General features: G+C 36.6%; 1 protein-coding gene across 11 annotated transcripts in view; it reads right to left on the reverse strand.

Annotated features, from left to right (window-relative positions):
- Positions 1-23511, reverse strand: part of LOC100854644 (B3 domain-containing protein Os07g0563300) — a 30280-nt gene extending 6769 nt beyond the window's left edge. For 2 of the 11 annotated variants that reach the window (XM_019217415.2, XM_059735647.1), the window contains exons 1-9: positions 23256-23510; positions 22549-22603; positions 15365-15446; positions 15140-15238; positions 9011-9122; positions 6337-6520; positions 5992-6091; positions 5244-5418; positions 4665-4744 (exon numbers count right to left, since the gene is read on the reverse strand). In XM_019217415.2, coding sequence (XP_019072960.1) covers positions 4665-4744; positions 5244-5418; positions 5992-6091; positions 6337-6520; positions 9011-9122; positions 15140-15238; positions 15365-15446; positions 22549-22556 — 840 coding nt within the window. In that variant the 5' untranslated portion in view covers positions 22557-22603; positions 23256-23510. Of the gene's footprint in view, positions 1-4664; positions 4745-5243; positions 5419-5991; positions 6092-6336; positions 6521-9010; positions 9123-15139; positions 15239-15364; positions 15447-19944; positions 20050-20406; positions 20979-21965; positions 22492-22548; positions 22604-23255 lie in introns of those variants that run through there. The other 9 variants (XM_059735648.1, XM_059735652.1, XM_059735653.1 and 6 more) reach the window with 9 other exon arrangements.
- Positions 23512-25630: the final 2119 nt, after the last annotated feature.

Raw genomic sequence — 25630 nt, forward strand, 5'->3', positions numbered from 1 at the left:
ATACTCACTGTTAGTGAGGGAAATACCCTGAGATGTGGAGGAACTCGGAGGTTGAGGCGGCTGAGGATCAGATGACTGGGCCATGTGGGCAGTGCGGGGAGGCCGCCCATGTAACTGATAACACCGATCACGAGTGTGGCCAAGCTTATTGCAATAGGTGCAATGAGGACGTTGGCCTTTACCTTGGTTACCACTGCGTCCTCCTCGAGAGTTAGTTTGAGAAACTAACACAGAAGAATCTGAAGTGTTATCAGATGGCAAAGTCTGAGTGGAGGAGATACGGAGGAGGCGAGCAAACACATCATCCAAAGATGGAAAGGAGGAACTGCCAAGAATCTGATCGCGGATGGTCTCAAGATCTGAACGGAGGCCAATATGCGTAAGAACCATGAAGAGCTTGTCAATCTGTGTTCGTTGATCCCCAACATTAGTAGTAAGAGGCATCACAGTCAAGAATTCCTCCTTAAGAGAGGCAATCTGGCCAATATAAGTAGATAAATCCATGTCTTGTTGTCTGACATTGACAATAGAAGAAGCCACCTTATAAAGACGTTGGATATCATTCGTGTATAGCCCTTTCGTCTGATTCCAAAATTTAAAGCATGTTTTGTAGGCCCGAAGATGAAGCAGAATCTTAGGATCAACTGATTGCCGTAACACACTACATAATTGTGTATCTATCTTCCTCCATTGTACTCTGTCAACCTCAGGGATATCCGCCTCCTGCGTAACAAGGCAATCCTCATAACCTTGACCCATAAACCAAAGTTCCACAGAGGCAGACCAGGACAAATAATTTTCATTGTCAACCAATTTCTCTAAAGTAATCATAGGAGATTCAGATATGACAAAGGAAAAAATGGAATTTTTAGTAGCCATATCTACTTATCTGGAGAACGAAATATGTTTGGATCGAAGAGAGCCCTAATATGGCTTCAGATCGCGGCTGAAAGAAGAAAAAAACCGAGGATCCGCGGCTGTGAGAGACCAAATAGTAAAGAAAAACAAATGTGGCACTACTGGAAGGATAGAAGAACACTTCCTAAGACACGTGCAGGGCTCAGGGTGGAGAGGAAGTCACTGGAGGTCGCCGGAAAGGCTGTTTAGAGGGCCGGCGGAGACAAAAAACCCCAAAAAATGCACTTATAGGGCTCGGAAGGGACAAGCACAGATAGAGGGTGGCTAGACGGCGTCAGGCGTGGCTGGAGGTGGAAGTGTGTGGCCGGAAAGTGCTCCACACGCCCTCACGCGCCGACGCGTGAGGTTCAGGCCGCCGGAGAAGAAACGCGCGTGGCTGAAAATCTCCCTCCGGTGCTTTGACAAAACTTGAAGATCTCCTCCTTGTGCATTTGATGGTATGGTCGGTGTCGGAAAAGGACTTCACCGGAAAAGTCGCCGGCGGTGAGGGTTTTCTGACGGCAATACGGTTGATCGGAAAGCTTTAGGAGATGGGAAAGGTGACCGGAATGAAACACGGTCACTAAAAGGTTTCCCAGAATTGATTCACGGATAAACCGGAAATAATTAGGTTTTTTTTTCTCCCTAGGCTCTAATACCATGTGAAAAGAGAGAAAATAGAGAATCCCTAATTTTTGTTATTGAAAAACTGTTAATAATACACATTGGACTTGGGTATATATATACATGTTAGTGGGACCCACAATACAATAAGGAAAGAAAAGGAAAAGTAAATAACTGAAATAATTGTACACTATCTAACAACTTGCAATGTGGAAGCAGCAATATCTAACAAAAGGTGAGGGGTTAAATTAAAAGTACCTTTTCTAGTCTTCCTATTTATTTTATGTCTATGTTTTTTATTCCAAGAAGGATGCCTAGTGAGCATGAGATACACACACAGAAAATATATATATACATATTCAAAGGAAATTTTTGTGGGGAGGGGGCACACTTGAAAAAAGTCTTGGTGAATCGGTTGAATGCCTACATGCAAAAAAACAAAAAAGACATTGGGAATTCATGATCTTTCCGCTTAAGGCTCTCCTTAGTAAGTAGTGTTGGAGGTTTGTGTCAAAAAGGGAATCTCTTTGGACGTAGATTATTATCTGGAAGTTTGAGGAAGAAAAGTGGGGAGGAAGATTAAGGGGGATTTTGGAGTTGAGGATAGGGCATTGTGAATGCCTTCAAAGAGTGGTAACTTTTCTGTTAAATCCTATTCCTTTTGGTTGGACATTATTTGGAACTCTTGAGTTCTAACAAAAGTGAATTTTTTGCTTGGGAAGCAATTTGGAAAGGAACCTTGACTATGGATAAATTAAAGAGGAGAGAATGGACTTGGGTGAATAGATATTTTAAGTACAAAGCTGAGGAAGAATCTTGTTTGGAATAGTATGGGTTTTAAATTCATTAATTAAAACAACTCTACTAAGTTGGCATGGATTTTTTGTTAGGAAAAAGCAGAAGAAAGTATGAAACATTGCTCTTTTGTATTTGTTTTGGATTATTTGGAAAGAAAGATATAAGAGGGCATTTGAGAATGTAGACCTATCAGTTCAAGAACTTAAATCTTTTTCTTATGAATGATTTTTTGGAGTGGATCAAAGGGGATTTTTTTTTTTTTTTTGATAAGTAAAGAGAAGTGTATTAAAATGAAAGAGGAGACACCAAACTAGTGCCCTCTAGGTATACAGGGAGTATACAAAAGCAGCCCACCTAGAGGATTTATCCATGTTTAAGGTAGATTTTGTCAATTGGTTAAGATGCAAATAAGGGAAGGGACTGTTTTTTGTTTCCCTCATCTTGTTTTTTGCCTTGTGGCACCCTTGCATCCATTCCATGTACTTTGATGCACTTTTTTTAGTGCTTATTAATATATTGCTTTCATTGCATATTCACAACGAGAGAGAGACCTTATCAAAGAAGCTTTTTCTAGGTTAATATAGAAATACCATACAGAAATCCTTCTTCTTCTCTCTAGACCTTCCCATAAACTGTCTCATTAAATAACTTCCCAATTGATATCCTTAGCATAAAACCAAATTAATTTTCGAATGCTCATGTTCAAGTCTTAGTCTTTTCAATTCTCTTTCTAGGGTTCCATAATGTGAATCATGAGTACAATAGTTACACACTTTCTCAGGGATTTTACAATCTCAATAAACAATTTACTTAGTCTTCAAATTTTTTCCTAGTAAATTACAAATTCCTAAATTTGCCTAGGTTTATGTCTCATTATAAAATAGGGAGGATTGGGGGAAGTTGGTAGGCATTAAGTGTGGGGCATTAGCTTGAGAGGATTGCTATGAGCAATAGAGCTTGGTTCTTAAGTGGTTGTGGTGTTTCCCTAGGGGAATATAATTTATTATTGCAGTGTTAACATTAGCATTTATGAGTTGCAGGACAAAGGTTAGAATTCCAACTCATGGGGAAGTCATAACAATATATTTGGAAAGCCCTCTAGAGCTACTAGGAGTTTGATGCCATATTGATTATGGCAATGTCATCATAGAGTGTACCAATATCCTTGAAAAGCCCTCAGGTGAGGTGACCAACCATTCTTTGCTGTCTAAACCTTATTTCTATACTCTTTCCATCTCAAGAAATAATGACTTATATTTCTCGCACATCCTCTTTCTCTATTAAATCTTTCTTTCATTTCCTATCAAAAAGTGATATCTTGATACATTTTTCCAAGCCAAAATTGTTAGGAAAACTAAGGTCTTTCATAAAATCAGGGCCCCTTAATTGATCAAACGGCAAAAAGAATGTGAATACAAAGGACAAATTTCAGGATGGAAGACCCTACATAGCTATTAGTAATTGTAAATGGGTGTGTGTGCGCACGTGGGTGTGTGCATGCATGTGTGTGTGTGTATATATAATTATTTTTATTTAAAAATGTTTATAAGTTTATTTACAAATTTATATTTGTCTTGTATTTAATTGTTATACAAAACATATAAAAAAGACTATACAAGATAGTCATATTTATATTTCGAACAATCAAGACATTATATTTGTCTTGTATTTAATGCTTAATTTTTAATATTTCATTTTTATATGGATATGTAATTGATGTTTTAGGAGTAAAGACTTATGGTATATATATTTATGCATAGCGTATATTATTGAAGGCCAAATTGACCTGATGGCAGCAGGCCATCATTAACACCTGGGAGGCCAGGGTTCAAACCCCAATCTCCTCTCCATTTATTTTAAAATAGCCAGCTGGTGCATGGATGATGGCTGGTGGCTGGCGATTTATTGTGAAAATAACGTTATATTTTCAAAAAAAAAAAAAACTGAGCTGTATTGGGAAAAAAAAAATTCACTGAAATACTGACTGGCCGATATTTTGACCAATATTATTGCTTCAACAGCCACCAAAATCCAACATGTCGATCGGAATTTCACTGATTTTCAGCAATTTTTTAATTCATGTGTAGCACAAGGACGGAAAAGAGGCACGATGGTCAAGAGTTTAGTGGAAAATACAACTACAGCTGCCGGTCAATTAAATGAAATAACAATGACATGTTTACCATATCAAATGGAGGAAGAATGCATGCATCAGGAACATGTATATGGATATATGTCTTGTGCCTTCACAATTTTAAGTAAGCTTAATATTTTCCTTATTCATGTAGCACACTAATCTGTTTTACACATACACTTGGAGACAAGGTTAGTTTAGTATGCCATACCTTGTGAGATGGTGGAGTCACTGAAGCCTTTCTGAGCCCCAGAACCAACTGTCCCTTCGGTTCTATCCGATAAAATGTTACTGCAGAAATATGTGGTATATTAGCCCCACCTTTAAGAAAAATCATATTATGCTCAAGAATAAAAATTAATAGCTCACAAGTAAATGCATAAACACCTCTCAAACTTCAGGGTGATGTTCTCAGGTTAGCCAATATGAACATTTATTTTATCAACTTGTACAGGAAAGTTAGAAACAGAGTGGTTGATGTATAAAGGTGCATTTGGAAGATGCATATAACACATATATCATTGAGAAACCAAATCCAAATATGAAATAATAATGAAATAAGGGAAAGAAGAAAAAAAAAAAAAAGCCAGGTGCCATGCCAAGCTGTGCCAACCCAAGAAAAATCGCAATCAAAATAACAACTGCTGACTGCAGTGCAGTCTATGACTTACACCATAATAAGAAAGACAAAATGCCATCCAAATGCCAGTTCTAATAGATAGACCTATCAACCGATTGCTTTACACAAAAGGTCCCCTAACCTTTATCAACAGTAAATTGCATAAATTACCTACATCACCTGCTTGCCACTGCATTGAAATTACAAAGTCTTTAAGCCCATCTAGTACGTACATCTGGCTGTTAGCATTGCTCCAATAACGGTAGTGAAATACCCATTCTCTTCCTCTTGTATCCAGGATTCTTATAGTGACTCCTTCAGGCCCAGAAATTAGAGGGAAATATTCCTGTTTCATTGTAGGTGGTTATTAATACAACAGATTATAGCATAAAATTGTATATAATATTATACCACATTCATGCATTTTTCTGGTAGATTGGAATCAACAAGGATGATGAGACATGATACATGAAGCCCACATAGCATGCATAGTAAAAAAATATCATAACACTAAAGAATCATCATTGCAGCCAATATAACCTAACAGCAAACCCATTTTTCAACCCAAATATGTTCCACTAGTTGGGTTTTTTTCCCCAATAAAACACATGGAAAAAAACATGGGGAAAATTTAAGCAAATGAAAACATAATGCAAAATGAAACAGCCACACAAAAGATGGTTCAGCACTTTGTGCACTAACAAGTGGAAATTCATGACTTGATGCATCACATTATGAATTAAAATAGGAAAAGGTTCACAAAAGAGCCTTTTACACCACCCTTCAGATTGCAGTTACTGCCAACCAAAGCATGCGTAGCATGTGTATAAACTACCAACATTTATTAAAATTTAATGCTAAGAATCTTCTAACAGCTCAGATAATTTCAAATTCTACATAAAGGCGTGCAAGGTCTCACCTGTGCACATTTCTTGGGTATCACCAGGCGGCCCAGCTTGTAGTCAGCATCAGAAATGGTCAATGTTTTCTCAAACAAAGGAGTGACAACAGAATTTAGGCTTAGATATGATCAAGGATTCTTGGCTTATAAGATGAAGTTTGTAGAACTAGAAACAAAATAGAGGGATGAAAACTTTACACCAAAGTTATGGCCAGCTCAACAATGGATAAAACTTAGACCTAGAAAATTTTAAAAATAAGGCAACCCAACTCCTTTGCATAATTATGAATGATAATAATCTAACAAATTTCTTCACCAAAAAATCTAAGAAACCAAGAAAACAAAATGGAAATTAGTGGATACTCTCTGGAGATCTGTTGTAGCTCGTGATCACTTATCCTAGGCTGGTATTTAGCATCTAAACCCTTTTGTCCTGCACCACTCCCACAAGGCTGCCCATTAGGCAGAGGAGCTTTCATTTGCAATGGAGTATCATGAAAAGGGGACTGACCACTTTTTGCAACTGCATTTGCCTCGCACTTGCTTCCTGCAGCAACAGGGGTCAGGCCAGAGTCAGGAATAACTCTTTTCATTCTACTAGATAAATTGTTTTCAACCACAGAAGATCATGACACTGCAAGCCATTAGTATCCTTTTTCTCATGGAGTATTATTTTTTTTTTTTTGATAAGAAACGACAAAGAGATATATTGATAGAAAAAAGAAGTACAAGAGAAGGATGAGAAATCCTCCCACCAAAGAAAACTAAACTACAAGAATAAAAAAACAAGAAAGTTCACAGTAAAACAAGCTAACACTCTAGATTAGACCAATCCTTAGGAATTACACACCGCTAATTAGTCAAGTTGTAACACATTAAGGGGAGTCCCCTTAAAAACCTTGGAACAGAAAGCCCAAAGAGAAGCAAGGAAAAAAATAGAATCCCAAAGATACTCTGAATTCCTTTCTTTATCCTCAAAAATCCTTGCGTTTTTTTCCCACCACACCACCCACATTAAAGCAATGCTCATAACTTGCCACAAAACTATCCCCCTCTTAGATGAACCAAAACCATTAAATTTGATAGACATCATGTCAAAGATGCTCCTCGAGGGGACCCAATCCATCTTGGCTAATTGAAATAATCTATGCCACAACCCCATCGTCAAAGAGCAATATAGGAAAAGATGATCTGCTGATTCCCCATACTTCATCCACACAATACAAATATCAGAACTAAGAGCTTTGTAGGGTCTTCTCAATTGTAGCATGTCATTAATATTTACCTTATTGTGTGTCACTAACCAGACAAAGGACTTCACTTTGAAAGGGACTTGAGACTTCCAAACGAACTTAGAAGGAAAAACCGGAGGAGAACGAGAAAATTGGGATAAGGTTAAAAAAAAAGATTTCACTGAAAAAAACCCTGAATAAGATAAAGGTCAAGATCTGGCATCTGAAACGGAATGTGATAGATGCAAACCATCAAGTGACCGCATGAAGCCTTCTAAATCTTCTATCTTAGAATCTGAAAGGTTACGGCAAAAATTAAAGTTCCAAGAGAAAGGACGAATAGAACCGAGAATTGAAAAAATAGGAATATTTTTATCCAAGACTACTCTAAATAGTCTTGGATATTGGGATCCCAAAGATTAGTCCCCCCACCAAAAATCTTCCCATAATCGAATTCTTTCCCCATTTCCTACCATAAACCGAGTAAACATGGAAAACTCTTGAAAGACTTGTGCAATAGTCTTCCAAGGAGAACAATGTGACCATCTGACTAAAGTGTTAGCATCCCAACCATTAGAGTGTGATCCATAAATGCTTAAGATGACCTGATGCCATAGAGTTGAACCCTCTCTAGGGTACCTCCACAACCATTTCCCTAAGAGAGCGAGATTCCTTAGAGAAATCTTCCCAAATCCCAATTCCCCTTTTTCCTTCGGATTACACACTACATCCCAACTAACTAAATGATCTCTTTTACTTTCCCCAATCCCTAACCATAAAAAATCCATTTGCAACCTCTCAATTTTTGCAGCCACTGAAGCGAGTATCTTAAACAAGGAGAGGAAGTAACAGAACATGTGGGTGAGGCAAAATTGGATAAGAGTTATCCTTCCTCCAAAAGATAAATAAGCTTTTTGTCACTCATCTAATCTTCTTGATATTATCTCAATCACTGGATCCCAAAAGCCACAAGCCTTGGGATTCCCTCCCAAAGGAAGACCCAGATAGAGTATAGGTCAACCAGAAGCCTTGCAATCAAGCAATTCAGCCAACCCAGAAAGATGATTCTGATCAAGATTGATGTCATAAATATTACTCTTGTCAAAGTTGACCTTAAGCCCAGAAATATGCTCAAACACTAGCAAAAGACTCTTGAGAGTCTGCAGTTCTTCCTCCCTAGTGTTAGAAAAGAAAATGGTATCATCTGCGAATTGCAAATGGGACACCCTAGTTCTGTTTCTACCCACCTTGAAACCCTCCAACAAATTTCTTTCCTCTGCTCTCAATAGTATCCTGCTCAGGACATCTGCGACTAAAGTAAATAAAAAAGGGGATAAAGGGTCGCCTTGTCTTAAGCCTCTAGATGCCTTAACCCACCCTTTAGCGTTTCCATTCACCAAGACTGCATAAGATACCGAGGACAAACAACCACTCATCCATTTCCTCCAACTAGGATTGAACCCCTTCCTCTCCAACACGTGATCCAAAAAATCCCAACTCACATGATCGTAAGCCTTTTCAAAGTCAATTTTGAAGACAACTCCTTCCTCCCCTGATCGTCTTTTCTCATCCACTATCTCATTGGTTATGAGAACCGCATCCAATATCTGTCTCCCTTGAACAAAAGCGCCTTGAGTAGAATGGATGGTTTCATGTAGTACCCTCTCATGGAGTATTATTAGAAATCTATATCAGCATTCCTATTTGAAAATACATCCGGTGCAAAAAACTTAAAGCCACCAATAAATAAAACAAATGAATTCCAATTTTCTTATTTTACAGAAGTGAGGAAGTTAAACAATTACCATTCACTTTGTCACTGTTATTGGACTCTTCAACTTCACAGGGGCTACTCGTATTGTGCACAGACTCAGCAAGGGTAGTACTCCAGGAAGGGGAATCACATTGATTTGGTGCCTGGCAATACAATTGTACAGCATTAATTTTGAGACATTAGGAGGAATAGTAATCCATGGGCTTTTTATTCATACAAGCTATTAGGTCAGTAATGAAGAATTTTAAAAGACAAACAGAATTTCTGAATAATAGTCCCTGGGTTTTTTATTCAATGAATAATTGATTTCTAAATAATGCCAGTATCCATAGCATGCTCTTTCTTAAGGCACTTAAGGTGATTTCCTAAGGCTCCACCTAAAAGAAGGCCCATATTTTTTTGTTGTGGGCCCTGCTGGACATGGGCCTGGCATTTACACTGTTGAATATAATGTATTTATAGTGTATAATCTTTCCTTGTTAATATAGGTCACATGTATGGTAGTTAGGACTCCTAGCCTTGTATATATATATATTTCTCAATTGTAAGTAGAAATTACATGAATGAGAATTAAGGTTTTTCTTCTTTCTCTCTCTCTCAACATGGTATCAGAGCCAAGGGAGAAAACCTAATTCTTTCCAGTTTCCCGTGTCATCAACTCCGGGAAACCTTCCGGTGACCGTGTTTCATTCCGATCACCTTCCCCATCTCCCAATACTTTCTGGTCAGTCGGATCGTCGTCAGAAAACACTCACCACCGGCAAACTTTTCCGACGAACTTTCCGACGACGTCTTTTTCCGACACTGACCATACCAAAAGGAGCGCCTGGAGGAGATCTCCAACTTTTGTGAAGGCACCGGAACCAAAAGATCATCCACGCGCCGGCCACGCGCAATTTTTCGGCCGACGACTGCATCTCACGCACCAACGCGTGAGGGCGCGTGAGGACTTTCCTGGCCACGCGCCTCCTCCTCCAGCCTCGCCTGATGCCGACTAGCCTTCCTTCATCCCTGGTTCTGCCATCTGAGCCCTGCATGTACCTCTTTTAGGGTTTTTTTGCCTCCGCCGACCCTCCAAACAGTTTTTCCGGCGAGCTTCGGCTACTTTTTCTCCATCCTAATCCCTGCACGTGCCTAAGGAAGTGTTCTTCTACCTTTCCGGTGGTGCCACGCCGCGATCTGAAGCCGTCTCCCTTTCCAGTGGTGCCATGCCGCAATCTGCAACCGTATTAGGGCTCTCTTCGATCCAAATATACTTCATTCTCCAGATAAGTAGATATGGCTACTAAAACTTCCATTTTTTCCTCTGTTATATCTGGATCTCCTATGATTACTTCAGAGAAATTGGTTGGCAGTGACAATTATCTTTCCTGGTCTACCTCTGTTGAACTTTGGTTTATGGGTCAAGGATATGAGGATCACTTGATTACACAGGAGGCAGATATCCCTGAGGTTGACCGCGTACAGTGGAGGAAGATAGATGCACAGTTATGTAGTGTATTATGGCAATCGGTTGATCCTAAGATTCTTCTTCATCTTCGGGCCTACAAAACTTGTTTTAAATTTTGGACTCAGGCCAAAGGATTATACACGAATGATATCCAGCGTCTTTATAAGGTAGCTTCTGCTATTGTCCATATCAGCCAACAGGACTTGGATCTATCTACTTATATTGGCCAGATTGCCTCTCTTAAGAAGGAGTTCTTGACTGTGATGCCTCTTATTCCTGATGTTGGGGCTCAACAAACACAGCTTGGCAAGTTCTTCATGGTTCTTACTCTTATTGGCCTCCGTCCGGATCTTGAGCCTGTCCGTGATCAAATTCTTAGTAGTTTATCAGATCCGTCCTTGGATGATGTGTTTTCTCGCCTCCTCCGTATCTCCTCCACTCAGACTTTGCCATTTGATAGCACTTCAGATTCTTCTGTGTTAGTTTCTCACACTAGCTCTCAAGGAGGACGCAATAGTAACCGAGGTAGAGGCCAACGTCCTCATTGCACCTATTGCAATAAACTTGGCCACACACGCGATCGTTGCTATCAGTTACATGGACGGCCTCCTCGCACTGCCCATGTGACCCAGTCCTCTGATTCTCAGCTGCCTCAGCCTCCGAGCTCCTCCGCATCTCAGGCATCTCAGGCTTCTGTTGCCTCTGTTGTCTAGCCTGGTAATGCCTTGGCTTGCCTTACCCACACATCTTCTCTTGGACCCTGGATTCTAGATTTTGGAGCTTCTGATCACCTATCTGGTAATAAGGATCTTTTCTCCTCTATTACTACTACCTCTGCTTTACCTAATGTTACCTTAGCTAATGGTTCTCAAACTGTAGGTAAAGGTATTGGTTTGGCCCTTCCTCTGCCTTCTCTACCTCTCACTTCTGTCCTTTATACTCCTAAATATCCTATTAATCTTATTTCCATCAGCAAAATCACTCGTACTCTTAATTGCTCTATTACTTTTTCTGATAAATTTGTGACCTTGCAGGACCGGAGTACGGGGAAGACGATTGGCATAGGACGTGAGTCTCAAGGCCTCTATCACCTCACCTCGGATTCATCTCCTGTAGTTTGCATTTCCACTGATGCTCCTCTCCTCATTCACAATCGTCTGGGCCACTCCAGTCTCTCCAAGTTCCAGAAAATGGTCCCTCGTTTTTCCACTTTCTCGTCGCTTCCGTGTGAGTCATGTCAGCTTGGGAAACATACTCGTCTCTCGTTACCAAAGCGTTTGAATAATCGGGCAAAGTCTCCTTTTGAGCTTGTCCACACTGATGTTTGGGGTCCTTGTTGGACTGCGTCTACTTTAGGATTTCAGTATTTTGTCACTTTCATTGATGACTATTCTTGATGTACTTGGTTATTTTTAATGAAAAATCGAGCTGAGTATTCTCTATTTTCCAGAAATTTTATGCTGAAATCCAAACTCAATTCAATATTTCTATTCGTGTGTTACGCAGTGACAATGCCAGGGAATATTTTTCAACCCCATTACTTCGTTTATGTCTCATCATGGGATTCTTCATCAGTCTTCTTATGCTCATACTCCTCAAAAAAATGGGGTAGCTGAACGCAAGAATCGATCGACATCTTGTTGAGACAGCTCATACTATCCTCCTCCATAGTAATGTTCCTTTTCGTTTTTGGGGGGACGCTGTTCTTACCGCTTGTTATTTGATTAATCGTATGCCCTCTTCTGTCTTACACGATCAGATTCCTCACTCCCTTCTCTTCCCTGACCAACCACTTTATTTCCTTCCTCCTCGTGTCTTTGGTTGTACTTGCTTTGTTCATATTCTCACTCCTGGACAGGACAAGCTTTCCGCCAAAGCCATGAAGTGCCTCTTCTTGGGATATTCCAGACTTCAGAAGGGTTATCGTTGTTATTCCCTTGAGACTCATCGATACTTTATCTCCGCTGATGTCACCTTCTTTGAGGACTCACCATTCTTTTCGGACTCACCATTATTTTCCACCACTTCTGAGTCTCTTCCTGTTTCTAAAGTCTTGCCCATTCCCATTGTCTCCCCACCTGATGCTATGCCTCCTCGACCACTTCAGGTTTATCATCGTCGCCCTCGTGTCGTTGCTCCTCTCCCTTTTGCTGAGGCACCTGCTGACTCACTTCCTATCCCTTTGGCTTCACCTGCCCCGGCTCTGCCTTCTCCTAATGACTTACCCATTGTTGTTCGGAAAGGTACTCGCTCTACTCGTAATCCTCATCCTATTTACAATTTTTTGAGTTATCATCGATTATCTTCACCCTATTTTGCTTTTGTTTCTGCTATATCCTCTGTTTCTCTTCCAAAGAGCACCCATGAAGCTCTTTCCCATCCAGGCTGGCGACAGGCAATGGTGGATAAAATGGCTGCTCTGCACTCTAATGACACTTGGGATCTTGTTGTTTTACCCTCTGGTAAATCTACCGTTGGCTGTCGTTGGGTCTACGCAGTTAAGGTTGGTCCTGATGGTCAAGTTGATCGCCTTAAGACCCGCTTAGTTGCTAAAGGCTATACTCAGGTTTATGGTTCTGATTATGGTGACACATTCTCCCCTGTTGCCAAGATTGCTTCTGTCCGTCTGCTTCTCTCCATGGCTGCTATGTGTTCTTCGCCTCTTTATCAGTTGGATATTAAAAATGCCTTCCTTCATGGTGATCTTGCCGAGGAATTTTATATGGAGCAACCTCCTGGTTTTGTTGCTCAGGGAGAGTCTGGTTTAGTGTGCAGGTTACGCCGTTCTCTATATGGCTTGAAACAATCTCCTCGAGCATGGTTTGGCCGTTTTAGTTCTGTTGTTCAAGAGTTTGGCATGCTTCACAGTACAGCAGACCATTCAGTTTTCTATCATCATAACTCCTTGGGGCAGTGTATTTATTTGGTTGTTTATGTGGACGACATCGTCATTACAGGCAGTGATCAAGATGGTATTCAAAAACTAAAGCAACATCTTTTTACCCACTTTCAGACCAAAGACTTAGGGAAACTCAAGTATTTCTTGGGAATTGAGATAGCTCAATCCAGTTCTGGTGTGGTCCTTTCCCAAAGGAAGTATGCTTTAGACATCCTGGAAGAAACCGATATGTTAGACTGTAAACCGGTAGACACACCTATGGATCCGAATGTCAAACTTGTACCAGGATAGGGGGAGCCTTTAGGAGACCCCGGCAGATATCGACGGCTCGTAGGTAAATTGAACTATCTCACCATTACTCGTCCAGACATTTCTTTTCCTATGAGTGTTGTTAGTCAATTCCTAAAGTCACCATGTGATAGCCATTGGGATGCCGTAATCCGCATTCTTCAATATATCAAAAGTACACCAGGCCAAGGTGTGTTGTACGAGAACAGAGGTCATACTCAGGTTGTTGGTTACACAGATGCAGATTGGGCTGACTCACTCACAGATAAACGTTCCACTTCAGGGTACTGTGTTTTTATTGGAGGTAATCTAATATCTTGGAAGAGTAAGAAACAAGATGTAGTGACCAGATCTAGCGTTGAAACCGAGTATCGAGCTATTGCTTTGGCAACATGTGAACTCATATGGTTGAGACATCTTCTTCGAGAGTTGAGATTTGGAAAGGATGAACAGATGAAACTCATCTGTGATAACCAAGCCGCATTACATATTGCATCCAATCCAGTCTTTCATGAAAGGACCAAGCATATTGAAGTTGAATGTCATTTCATTAGAGAGAAGATCGCATCAGGATGTGTTGCTACAAGTTTTGTTAATTCAAATGATCAACTAGCAGACATCTTCACTAAATCTCTCAGAGGTCCTAGGATTAAATATATTTGTAACAAGCTTGGTGCATATGACGTATATGCTCCAGCTTGAGGGGGAGTGTTGAATATAATGTATTTATAGTGTATAATCTTTCCTTGTTAATATAGGTCACATGTATGGTAGTTAGGACTCCTAGCCTTGTATATATATATATTTCTCAATTGTAAGTAGAAATTACATGAATGAGAATTAAGGTTTTTCTTCTCTCTCTCTCTCTCTCAACATACACCAAGGTTGAAGCTTAGCTAGATTCAAGCCCATTTGCTAATATCTAGTGCTGGAAGCAGTCAAGTTCATATGGGTCCAGTCGATCATAGTTCACAATTAAAGGAATCTTCTTTTGTGAATCAACTTTTAATAAATCAGAAGATAACGAAACCTGAAAAAAGAATGTTAATGTATCATATGTAATCTACTTCAGTGGCAGATTCTTTCAGAAATGAGATGGAAATATAAGACTATTCTAGGTCATGTTCCTTATATATATCTAATCATGCTAGATAATGCAGACTTCAGACATCCCAATCCAGAATTATGATCCAAATGATGAATGAACTTATGAGCTTATCGGTATGCGCAGCTCAACATTAACCCAATAAAACTTAATCCCGACTACTCAGACGGCTTTGGTCAGGAGGTTGTATGAATATAACAGCTTATAACGGATAAAATACCTTTTAAGCTTCATTTCCACTCTCACTTGGAAATATTATTGATAAAATTAAATTATTCTGCAACCTAGAAATATGGCTGCTAAGTAAACAAGCAGGACATCATTAGGATCCAGGATGATAGTACTATAAGATTGGAGATATATGCATAAGGAGCAAAAAAAAAAAGAAAAAATATGTTGTAGAGCATTTCATTCTTACAATAGTTGAGGTGTTCATTGCGCAATTCAAACAGGCTACTCCAAAGGTTTCCAATAGTATAATTGTGTTGATAGAGACCACACATCCACAGTGAACCCGCTGAAAAAAAAGATTCACCAAGTGAATTGAAAAGATACAGTTTTGGATATGCAAGTTTTCTATGTGATGTTAATCACCAATAGAAGGCAAAATTTTTGCCAAGCAAAGGGCAAGTTTTCATCTCACCTTTCCACAAGCAACACGCTTCCTCCAACCATTTTCATTTGAGTGGAAAGTTTCACAGAATCTTCCCTCCTCGTAAACAGAACTGGAGTCACAAATGACAAAAGCAAATATCAGAAAATACGTCATGCTTAGCATAATCTTTCAAGCTTCATCCCATACTACTTTTTTTATTGGAATCAAGAAACTTTATACTCTTTTTTGGTCAGTTTGTGTAATTTAGCATGGGATTCTTGTGCTTCTATGTGCTTTGCCACTCATATGAATGGATTTTTTGCTTCTGATAAAAAAAATAGACTCTTTATTGACAAACAAGATCCCAAACAAAAGAAAATGACATATCCTAAATGCAAGATTGGAGGAAGATAATCCAAGGCAGGTTTGGAGAGTTGGATGGAAGATGTTGCTCATTAAATGTGAGAGAGGCTTTTAGATTAGATCTATGGAAAGACACCAGAAGGGGGCAAGAGGAGTTCAGTTGTGGAACTTCTATTTGGGTCAAGCATGGATTGAGAACCAATTTGGTTTAGATGGGTGGAAAGTGCACTTTGTAAAAGGTTTTCCCTTAGCTTTTCAGTCTAGCCTCTACTAGAAATGCTAGAGCGCCAGAATTGTTGGAGGTAAGGGCGCGTAGATGCAATTGGTCCCATTATTTCAGAATGCATTTCAGGATTGGGAGATGGGGGATGCAGATCAGTTTATGAAGCTCATTCGTGCTGTCAATGAAATCTTTTTATAACTCCTTATATACTGAGAATTTCGTGTTGATCCTTGCTCAAGAAATTCAGATTACCTGAGACCCATTAAGGCATTTTGCATGGGAGACTATGGAGGAAGATCCTAACCATTGATCTCCTTATGAGAAGAGGGTACATGGTGGTGAGAAGATACAATCTTTGTAAAATTAGTGAAGAATCTACAAATCACATTTCTAATTCACTGTGCCAGAATGAGACTATTGCGGAACATGCTATTAGGGAAAATCTAGAGGGAAATGTCAATAAGTGTGAGAGAAGGAAACAAAGATCATTTGGCTGGGTTGATCTAACAGAGCATACTTAAGTTTGAAGTAGCAGTTACTTTGGTAGTAGTGGTGGGTTGGGCTGGGTAGGGATGCCTTTGTTTCTTAGAGGAATAAAGTTGTTATAAGAAGGTGGTTTTGATGGTTCCCTAGAAGGTGTCTCTTTATAGCGTCATGTCGTTAGTAGCATTTATGGGCTGCATAATAATGGTTGGGGATGTCAATTTTGTTGTTATCTCTCTGGACTATCATGACATCATCCACCATATTCAATTCATTAGGATGCATTGAAGGCCCACATATGTGAGGACATAGGGTGGGGAGACCAAAATCCTTATTGTTTATATTCACATCTTCTGCTCCCTTTTAGACTAAAAGACTTGTATGTTGCTCATCTTCATCCTTTTTTTTTTTTTTTTTTTTTGATAGACAAACAAAAGATAAATCAAGCAATTCCTAACAAAAGACAATGCTCCCTAGCAACCACAAACCAATTACCATGGCAATATTGAAAACACCCATAATTTTGAGCTTCATATTACTCCTCCCAAGAGACATGTCAGAGCTGAGGTATCCCAATTGGTTTGAAAGGGATGACAATTTCTCATTCTAAATATATAAAATTAGAATTTCTATTGGCAACCATATTTGGTTCAATAACAATGATTCTATCATTTTTTAGTCTACAATTTAATATAGATGAGATATATACCACACATATATGCTTCCCTTCTTCTCATCTTTCACATACAATTTGGAATACAATTTTTTTTTATTGGAACATACAATTTGGAATACTCCTTATTTCCTTTTTCCTTTTTTGTCTTAGCTTCCACCTTTCTAAATGAAAACAGAGGAATGTCTCATTATGATCTAATATGCATTTATTAATATTGCACCTTTCTATTTCAAACGGGTAGTTTACATGGGTACTGAGAATATAAGGAAGAGCATAAAACTTCTAGTCAAGACAACCACCATAAAGACCAAATTAACCACAATTAAGGCTACCTAAAAAGAATCCAACAACATACAATTATCAATTCCCAATTAGGCACAGACACAAGACTACTCCAAAAGGGATTTAATGAATATCTCCTAAAAAAACCCATTGTAGCCCAAAAATCGCTAATAATAAATTTCACTTACTTTATGGTGCTCCAACAATGTATTAGAATGTGATTTGTTGATTCTTCACTTACTTTACAAAGGCTACATTTGTTTACCATCGTCCATCCTCTTCCCAAGAGAATATTTATGGTTAGGATCTTCCCCCATACTACTTCCCAAGCTAAGAAATAGGTTCTCCACGGAGCATAAGAACCCTAAATTTATTTAGCAAGGAACAACTCATTACTTTCAATGCACAAGGATTTGTAATAATGAAATACAAAACTTAATATTACAATGCAACTCCCGGTTACAAATGTAACTTCTTATAGCTTGGGTAAAGTTCCACCACCATGCCATGACTAGAGATATTTTCTCTTGCATTTGATTTATGTATGATGCTTTTAGCCCCTCAATCTTATATAGGCAATTTCATATCTTCCCCAACATAGAACTACTTAGGTAAGATAACCAAATCATACATGGCTAGGCAACCCAAACATGATATGGAAAGATGAAATATTAGCCCAAACACAAAATTTGGCAAATGAATTTTTTTTACACACTACTTTCAACCATAATAGAATTATACATATTATATTTTCCTATTTTTTCCATTTAATTCTTTTATTCATTCTCTTAATTATTTTTTTAATAGGCAAAAAGAGGACATGTATTAAAAGCACCTTAAAATAGGTGAACCAATTACACACGAAGTATACAAACAAATCCTAATAAAAACAAAAAGCTAAGGAAACCTTCTCCTTATTAAGAACCTAACCAATCTACAAAATCTAACATAGAAAGAGTATGGTCCTCTATATACACCCTAGCCCAATTCGCAAAAGTATACAAAAAAGCAATTTTTTTTTTTGATAGGTTTTACAAAAATGCAGATTTAATCGCTTGATCGGATTGCTCCACATCATTAAAAGAAAGTCCTCCTATTTCTTTCCTTCCAAATAGTCCACCACAAGCACAAAGGAGCGGCCCTCCACACTTCCTTCCATTTGTTACCCATGAAAGAGTCATGTCAACCCAACAAATTCCTTCTAATTGAGGAATGCAAAACCCACTCCACACCAAAATGGGAGAAAATCAAACTCCACAACATTCTTGCTTTGGAACAAAAAAGAAGCAAGTAATTTCTGGTTTCCTCCTCAACTTTGCACAAATAACACCATATCTTCCATAGGCAAAGAAGTTGACCTTCACTGGAGCCCAAGTCATCCACATGATACTGAACGGAAAAGGATCTCGAGGTCCTTTAGAAAAGGAGCAATATAGAGATCTAACTGAGAACTTGTCATTCTCGGAATCATTCCAACTCAGAATGTCCTCCACACCCCTTCTAACTACCAAAGGGTGTAATTTCTTAAACAAAGTTTCCACATCACCCAACTCCTAATCATTAAAATGTCTTGAGAAACAAGGGCCCCATTTGCCCCCATCCCCACAAAGTTTCTTATATTAATTTATTTATTTTAAAGAGCCATTCGACCATCCTTTCTTACCTTACCTTCATTTTTTCTGCTTGATCAAGACTATGACAAGCCCATAACTCAAGATACAAATTGCTACCATGTGCCCATTTTCATGAGATGATAGCATGCACCACTTCTTCTTCACCAATATAGAACAAGAAAAAACCAAGATAAAAAACAAGTTGCATATTGGCAGCATAAAAGATCTAAACTAAAATAGGAAAGAGAATGTGTACTATTTAATTGCATAGGGGAGGGAAGGCTTATCAAAACATATAGATCAGCTTCCAAAAATAAAAATATCAATTAAAGATTGCAATTACATAATTGCCAATAATATGTTCCAAATATAAGAGTCATGATTCAAGAGAATCTTGCACGAGATCTTTGGATAGAATCACACAATTAGAAGACAGGCATGAGAGAATAATTGGAGAGATCTTTGGAGCTTATCCTTTCACCTAGGAATAATTGGGGAGAATCACACAATATTAGAAGAAAAGAGTGAGAGACAATGTAAAAATTGGTGAATGTAAACAATGATATACAAATGAAGCAATCTAAATATTTTATGGAAAGGGCCAAGAAAGTAGGTAAGTTCAATGATTTCAGTTTGGCCATATTTAACTTGTTATTACTTCTTTAACCAAGCAACGGAAAATATTTATGACCTAGTTTGAACCATAATTTTAGCTTGGGATTGAGGTTTTAATAGAATGTTAAAAACCTGAGATTCAAAATGGAGAGAGCATGAGTTGATAGATCCATCCAATATGTCTAGCATGTTAATGACAAAATGGATTAATGGTCAATAGAAAGAACAAATTGATAGATTCGTCCATCGTGTCTAGCATGTCAATGACAAATGGATTAATGGTCAAGAATGCATTAAGATTATCACAACATAGGATGTCCAAAGGGATATTAACACAACTATTTGAAGGCGAGACAAGATCTAAGAAACCTACATTTAATAGATACCTGAGAGGGTTAGCTAGCTTTAGCACCAAATCTAGCCATTGATGATGGTTTTTCCATGTACCATGGTCAACTTAGAATGTTGCCTCTACCAACTAAGAATCAAAAGACTCCCATTAGAGGAAGATCTCCCATTTAATCGTGAAGAGTTGAAAAGGAAAAAAAAACGAAAAAAAAAAAAAAAATTAAAGCAACTACATGGAAAATTATGATATAAAAGTAAAAATAAAAGAAGATACAGAGCATTAACCAATTTAGCCACTTCGTCTATGTTGTAGTTAGGAAAAAGAAAAACATGAAGATAACTTGGACTAAAAAATATGTTAATTGGAAGGATCTTGGTCCTCAAAGAGCTCAAAATCAAATGTGAGCTAGTTTTGAGAGGATTGGAAGACAAGGTCATACGTGCAATGTATTGGAGGTTAGAGAATTTGAAAGGCAAGAGTTTATACTAGTAAAAAGCAAGAACAAACTGAGATAGTCCCTATCATTTCTTCTCTTCAATCGTATTTGTTGCCTCTTGTTCATTTTTTGACTCTAGCCTTTTCTTCTTCTTCTTCTTCTTCTTCTTCTTCTATTAGGTTTTGTCTATTCTTTTTCTATTATTTATTCTTCTTCCTCTTCCTCCTCCTAAACCCAACCTCCGATTAAGCTTGTTTGGGGCCAAAAGCATTCTTTGAGCCATTACCCTAGACTCTCTTTTCATCTGCCAATCGTCATATCTCCATATGCATTGGAAGGGATTGTAGAAGCCAAGCACTAGTAGGGAGGTTGACTTGCACCATTTGACTTGAAGTTGACGCCTTTTCTAAACTTTTCTTCTTTGTTTCTTTGCTACTCATGGCCTCTCTAGAAGAGAGTGGACAAGAAATCTTGAAGCTTGAAGAATACCTTAGACAAAACCTCACAATGGACCATGAAACAATGAATATGCAAGTGATTTGCTAATTTCTCCTCTCACAACACATCACAATGATCGCTGCATAAGTTGCTTGATAGTCACAAGCTTTGCCCAAAAAGCCTCCTGAACCAAAAAAAATAATGAATTTTTTTTCAAAATATAACATAAAACTAAGCTTGGATGGAGTAAGGAACACTCACAGAGCTCAAACAAAAAAGGCAAACCAATGCCTTGAGACAACAACTTGTAACATAACCAAAAAGCAATCATTATGAAATAAATCTCACACTAACTTGTTATTCCTAACGTTAACAACTTCCATTCCCAAAAAAAAGGATAAGAAGTCCCCACTAATCAAGTACTCAATCATGTAACTTTCTAAGGGACCTAGACTACCAAAATCCATGACCCCCTTTTAAGTTTCAATAATTTACCATCAGCGCAGCTATATTCACCCTAATGTTGAACTAAGTCTAGAAAGTGATCAACTCCTTGAACCATATGTCCACCAAAAATTGGGTCCTCTACCTATTACCTACAGAGGTTACAAATGAGCTTGGAAATTATATCATCCCCTCCTAAAAGCTTTCTAGAGACACCCAAAGTCCCTAAACCTAAATTGGAACATCATCCACATTTTGCTAGTACTTTTTTCCATCTCCATTAAATTCTCTACTTATTCCTCCCAACATGCTAAATACTTGCTGGTTGCTACATATGTTATGGTGATTGACCCTATGCTTACAACATGAGTACCTTTTGATCCATATGGAAAACCTCACATCTACTTAATAAAGCCAAAAATAAGAAAGCATCAGAACTCTTCATGCAAAATCCAATAGGAAACCATGACTAAAATCATTCTCAACCTTTAGTGTTGTCTATCCATATACATCTTGTGTATTTAGGTTGCATCCTTTTTTTTGCTAGGCCCTTTTTAATTTATATTCTTTATTTTCCTATTTTAAAATAAAAAGAAAAGATTAGAATGAAGACTTCCCTCCATAGGTGAGGACGATTTCCAAGAACAAACCAATGAAAGCCAATGAATAACAGATCATCAAGAGCCTAAATATGAAGAAAAACAGAAAAAATGAAAAAGAAACCTACATTTCTTGTAGGAGCTTGTGTCTCAATTAGCCATGATGCTTATGACCATAAGCCCCATTTCCAAAATCACATTTCTATAAATCAGGGGCCCAAAGCTCCATTATGTCTGTTATTCAAGTATAACATAAATTTTTGATAGGATAATACAAATGAAATCCAACCTCAAGCACACAACATAAAGCAATTGGGTTTTACTGCTGTTTTTGGGGATACTTCCTGCTTTAATTTGATTCAATTTTGTTCCATGGAAATATATCTATAGCTACGTATCTAACATATTAAATTCTGAATTTTCTAAAAGTATTTCATGGCTTACAATTTAGCATAGAAAACTCAAGTCATGACACGATTAAAAAACAATAGCATCTATCATCTATCATTTAAAGCATTATCATTCTTAACTTATAAATCATAATGCTCTATGAAGAAAGAAACTATATGGATAAGATATAAAACTAGAAAAGTAATTAATTTGATTAAAATCAAAAGTTTACGACTATTATAAACACGGCAAAATTCCAAACAAAAGTTTACTATTTCAGAATACAAAGAGAAGGCATAAAAGTAACGACAGAGATTCAACTTAATCATGGATCTAAACAGTAGCCTTCAGACTTCAGTCTTCAGTCTTCGCATGCCTATCACAATTGCACATCACATGAGCAGAGCAGCAATGAGACTTGAATTGCAAAGACAAATGCTTGGATTGTGATTAATCTACTTTGGCCTAACCATTTACTTCCAATTTCCAACACAGAGAAAAAATACCCTTGTCCTCGTAATTACCATTTGCTCCAAATCTTCGACTGTTAGGATTTGAGCTAATAATGAACAAAAAGCTGGCTAAAACTTAACATGCCACCTCACATGGGGCTTTCTGCACAAGTACCGTAATTTTAAAAACCATCCTATCAAAACTAATTCTAAAACTACCGTAGTTTGTGCCAAGTTGGATTTCATGTGAAAATATGACTTCAATGACAAGTTAGATTCCACATAATACTCATCTTTTCAATGTAAAAAGTGAACTCGTATTTTTTAAAAGACAGTTTAATCAGAGCCAAAAATCTAAATACACCATTTTACACCAACGGGGAAAAAACCCCAACAAGAAGCAATCAAATCCACATAAAATCAACAAGGGAAAATTCATCAGACCACCAAACATGCATAGAAATTCCCTATAAACGTTAGAGACAAACCCATTTTGCCTTTGAACAAGATGCATTTATAAGAAGATTGATAGAAACACAACGCAAACGTAAGTAGATTGTGGCATCAGTTACCCACATCGGTGTGAATATGCGTCTAAATTCCTTAAAGATTTGTGGGAAATCCGTGATACCCAGTTCATTTAAAAGCTCCACAAATTTCCTGAATGAATGGAGTGGGAAACCGCAGGAGGCTATATATCAGAGACGGAGACAAATCAAAAGAAAGTGAATAATGAATAATTGAGAAGCTGAGATATAATTTTGGAGCAGAGGTTGGGAAGGAATCAGGAAGGAAAAGGGCGGTGAATTGTTCTCCAAAATGAATTATTTCACCTATTTTTGTAAGGCCAATTACCGAAATCGCTTTTTTATTTTTATTTTTTAAAATTCCAAAAACCTTTTAATCTATGATTACCTTTCAAAAAATAAAATAATTTTTTTAAAAATAAGAAAAATAATTTCATATTTTTTATTTCATAAAATCATTTCTAAAACTAAAGTAAAATAAAATTCACTTTTTAAAACTTACATATTTTAGATTTATCATTTTAATATAAAATTAAACTAAATTAAATAATAAAATAGGAAATTTCCTTTCATGATTCAAAACATATATATGAGGTAGGGATCGTGACAAATTTTTTTCAAGTATTCGTCATGTTTAATGTCTAATGAGAAAGGATTAGGATAAAGATAAACAGCTTTAGGACATGTTTAAAATGTTTTTAAAAATCTAAAAAAGGTTTGGAGCAAACTCAAATATGATTTTGTCCGACTTCACCACCCTGATTATATATAATTTTAAATAAAAAATTATTTTAGTTAAATTTTTCAAATTTTCAACTTTTTAAATATAAATAAAATATTATTTTTCATAAAAATAAATCATAAATACTTATAAATTATATTTATTTTTAATTAAATTTTAAAAAATAAAATAAAATATTAAAAAAAAATAAACGACAAGTAGGAAAATTTCCTATGCCAGCCCCTTCCTACCTATTTAATTTTTTTTTTGTGAGGATTGAAATATATATAAATAAATAAAATAGGGTTGGAATAAGGGTGATTTATCATGAACCAACCCTGTTGTCATCCTTGATATCAGCCTATAACTTTCAAGATTCCACAATTTATTATTTAAAAAATTATTTTTATTTATTGCATCCATGAAAAAGCTACTAGGATTCAACATTGATTAATATATGGAAAAAAACAAGTTAAAATACTATTAAAAAAATTATCTATCATTACTCATAACATAAAAATAATTTGTTTTGCCTCTTATCTTTTAGGGTAACCATATATAAATATTTATATTTTTAATCTATAAAAAGTTTCTTAATGTGTTTAATATTGTTTTTATTAACCATTAAATTATAATGATATTAAATATGCCCCCTAGATATCCTTTCATACCTATTTTATTTCTCAATAACTCAAAATTTTCAAATTTATTAAATCACCCAAAAATAAAATTATATTCCCAAAGCCCTCATCTCTTCTTTTTACTTCATTTGTTAAGAGGAGGTTGGATTAAACATATTTATTGTTATTAATTTAAATTTTCATTAAATACTATTTTCCATCAAATTTGATTAAAAGATAAGTTTTATTTAATAAAATTTAAAATTGAGATGAGTAAAATAAAAATGCAATGTAAAACATCAAACCAAACATTTGATTTGTTTTGTTAGTCGTTTTGGAAATATCCAATTAAGTTAAATTGCATGTATCTCTTCTCAAAATTTTAAAGATAGAAAAATAATTAATTTGCAACATATAACATAAATATATAATCTTATAGGATTTTATTTGAAAGACCTTTTTTCATTTGAGATCTCATAATTATTTAAAATGAAAAATTAAGGACCTATTTGGTAATTTTTAAAAAAAAATAATTTTTGAGAACAACTTTTAAAAACTATTTTATGATATTTTATGAAATAAAAGTTTATTTGGAAATTTAAACATTTTTTAAACCAATTTTTAATATTTTAAAAATAATTTTTATGTATAATATTTTATTTTTAATTATTATACATATTTAGATAATTATTTTTTTAAAATAATTATTAGAAAATAAGTGAAAGCGAGAAAAATAATTTAAATATATTTTTTGAAAACATTCTATATTTTATTTTTTTAGGAATAGATAAGAGAAAACAGTTTTCGATGTCAAAACGTACGTGTTTTTTTGGTTTCTGGATAATGGAAAACCCGCTAATATGGTGTTTAAAATAAAAATAAAAAATAAAAACAAAAGTTATTTTCTTAACTTGTTTTTTATGTTTTATTTTTTATTTTATTTCAGCGGAGGAGAAGGCATGCTATTATATTGGCATGCCTATTTTTATTTCAAGTGGTGTCTGAAATGGAAAAAAAAAAAGTAAAAGCCACTGCCGCTGCATCAACCCAGACAACCCTGATCGCCAACCCACAAACACTTTC

This window comes from Vitis vinifera, chromosome 19, assembly GCF_030704535.1.
Source record: "Vitis vinifera cultivar Pinot Noir 40024 chromosome 19, ASM3070453v1".
Classification (NCBI taxonomy): domain Eukaryota; kingdom Viridiplantae; phylum Streptophyta; class Magnoliopsida; order Vitales; family Vitaceae; genus Vitis; species Vitis vinifera.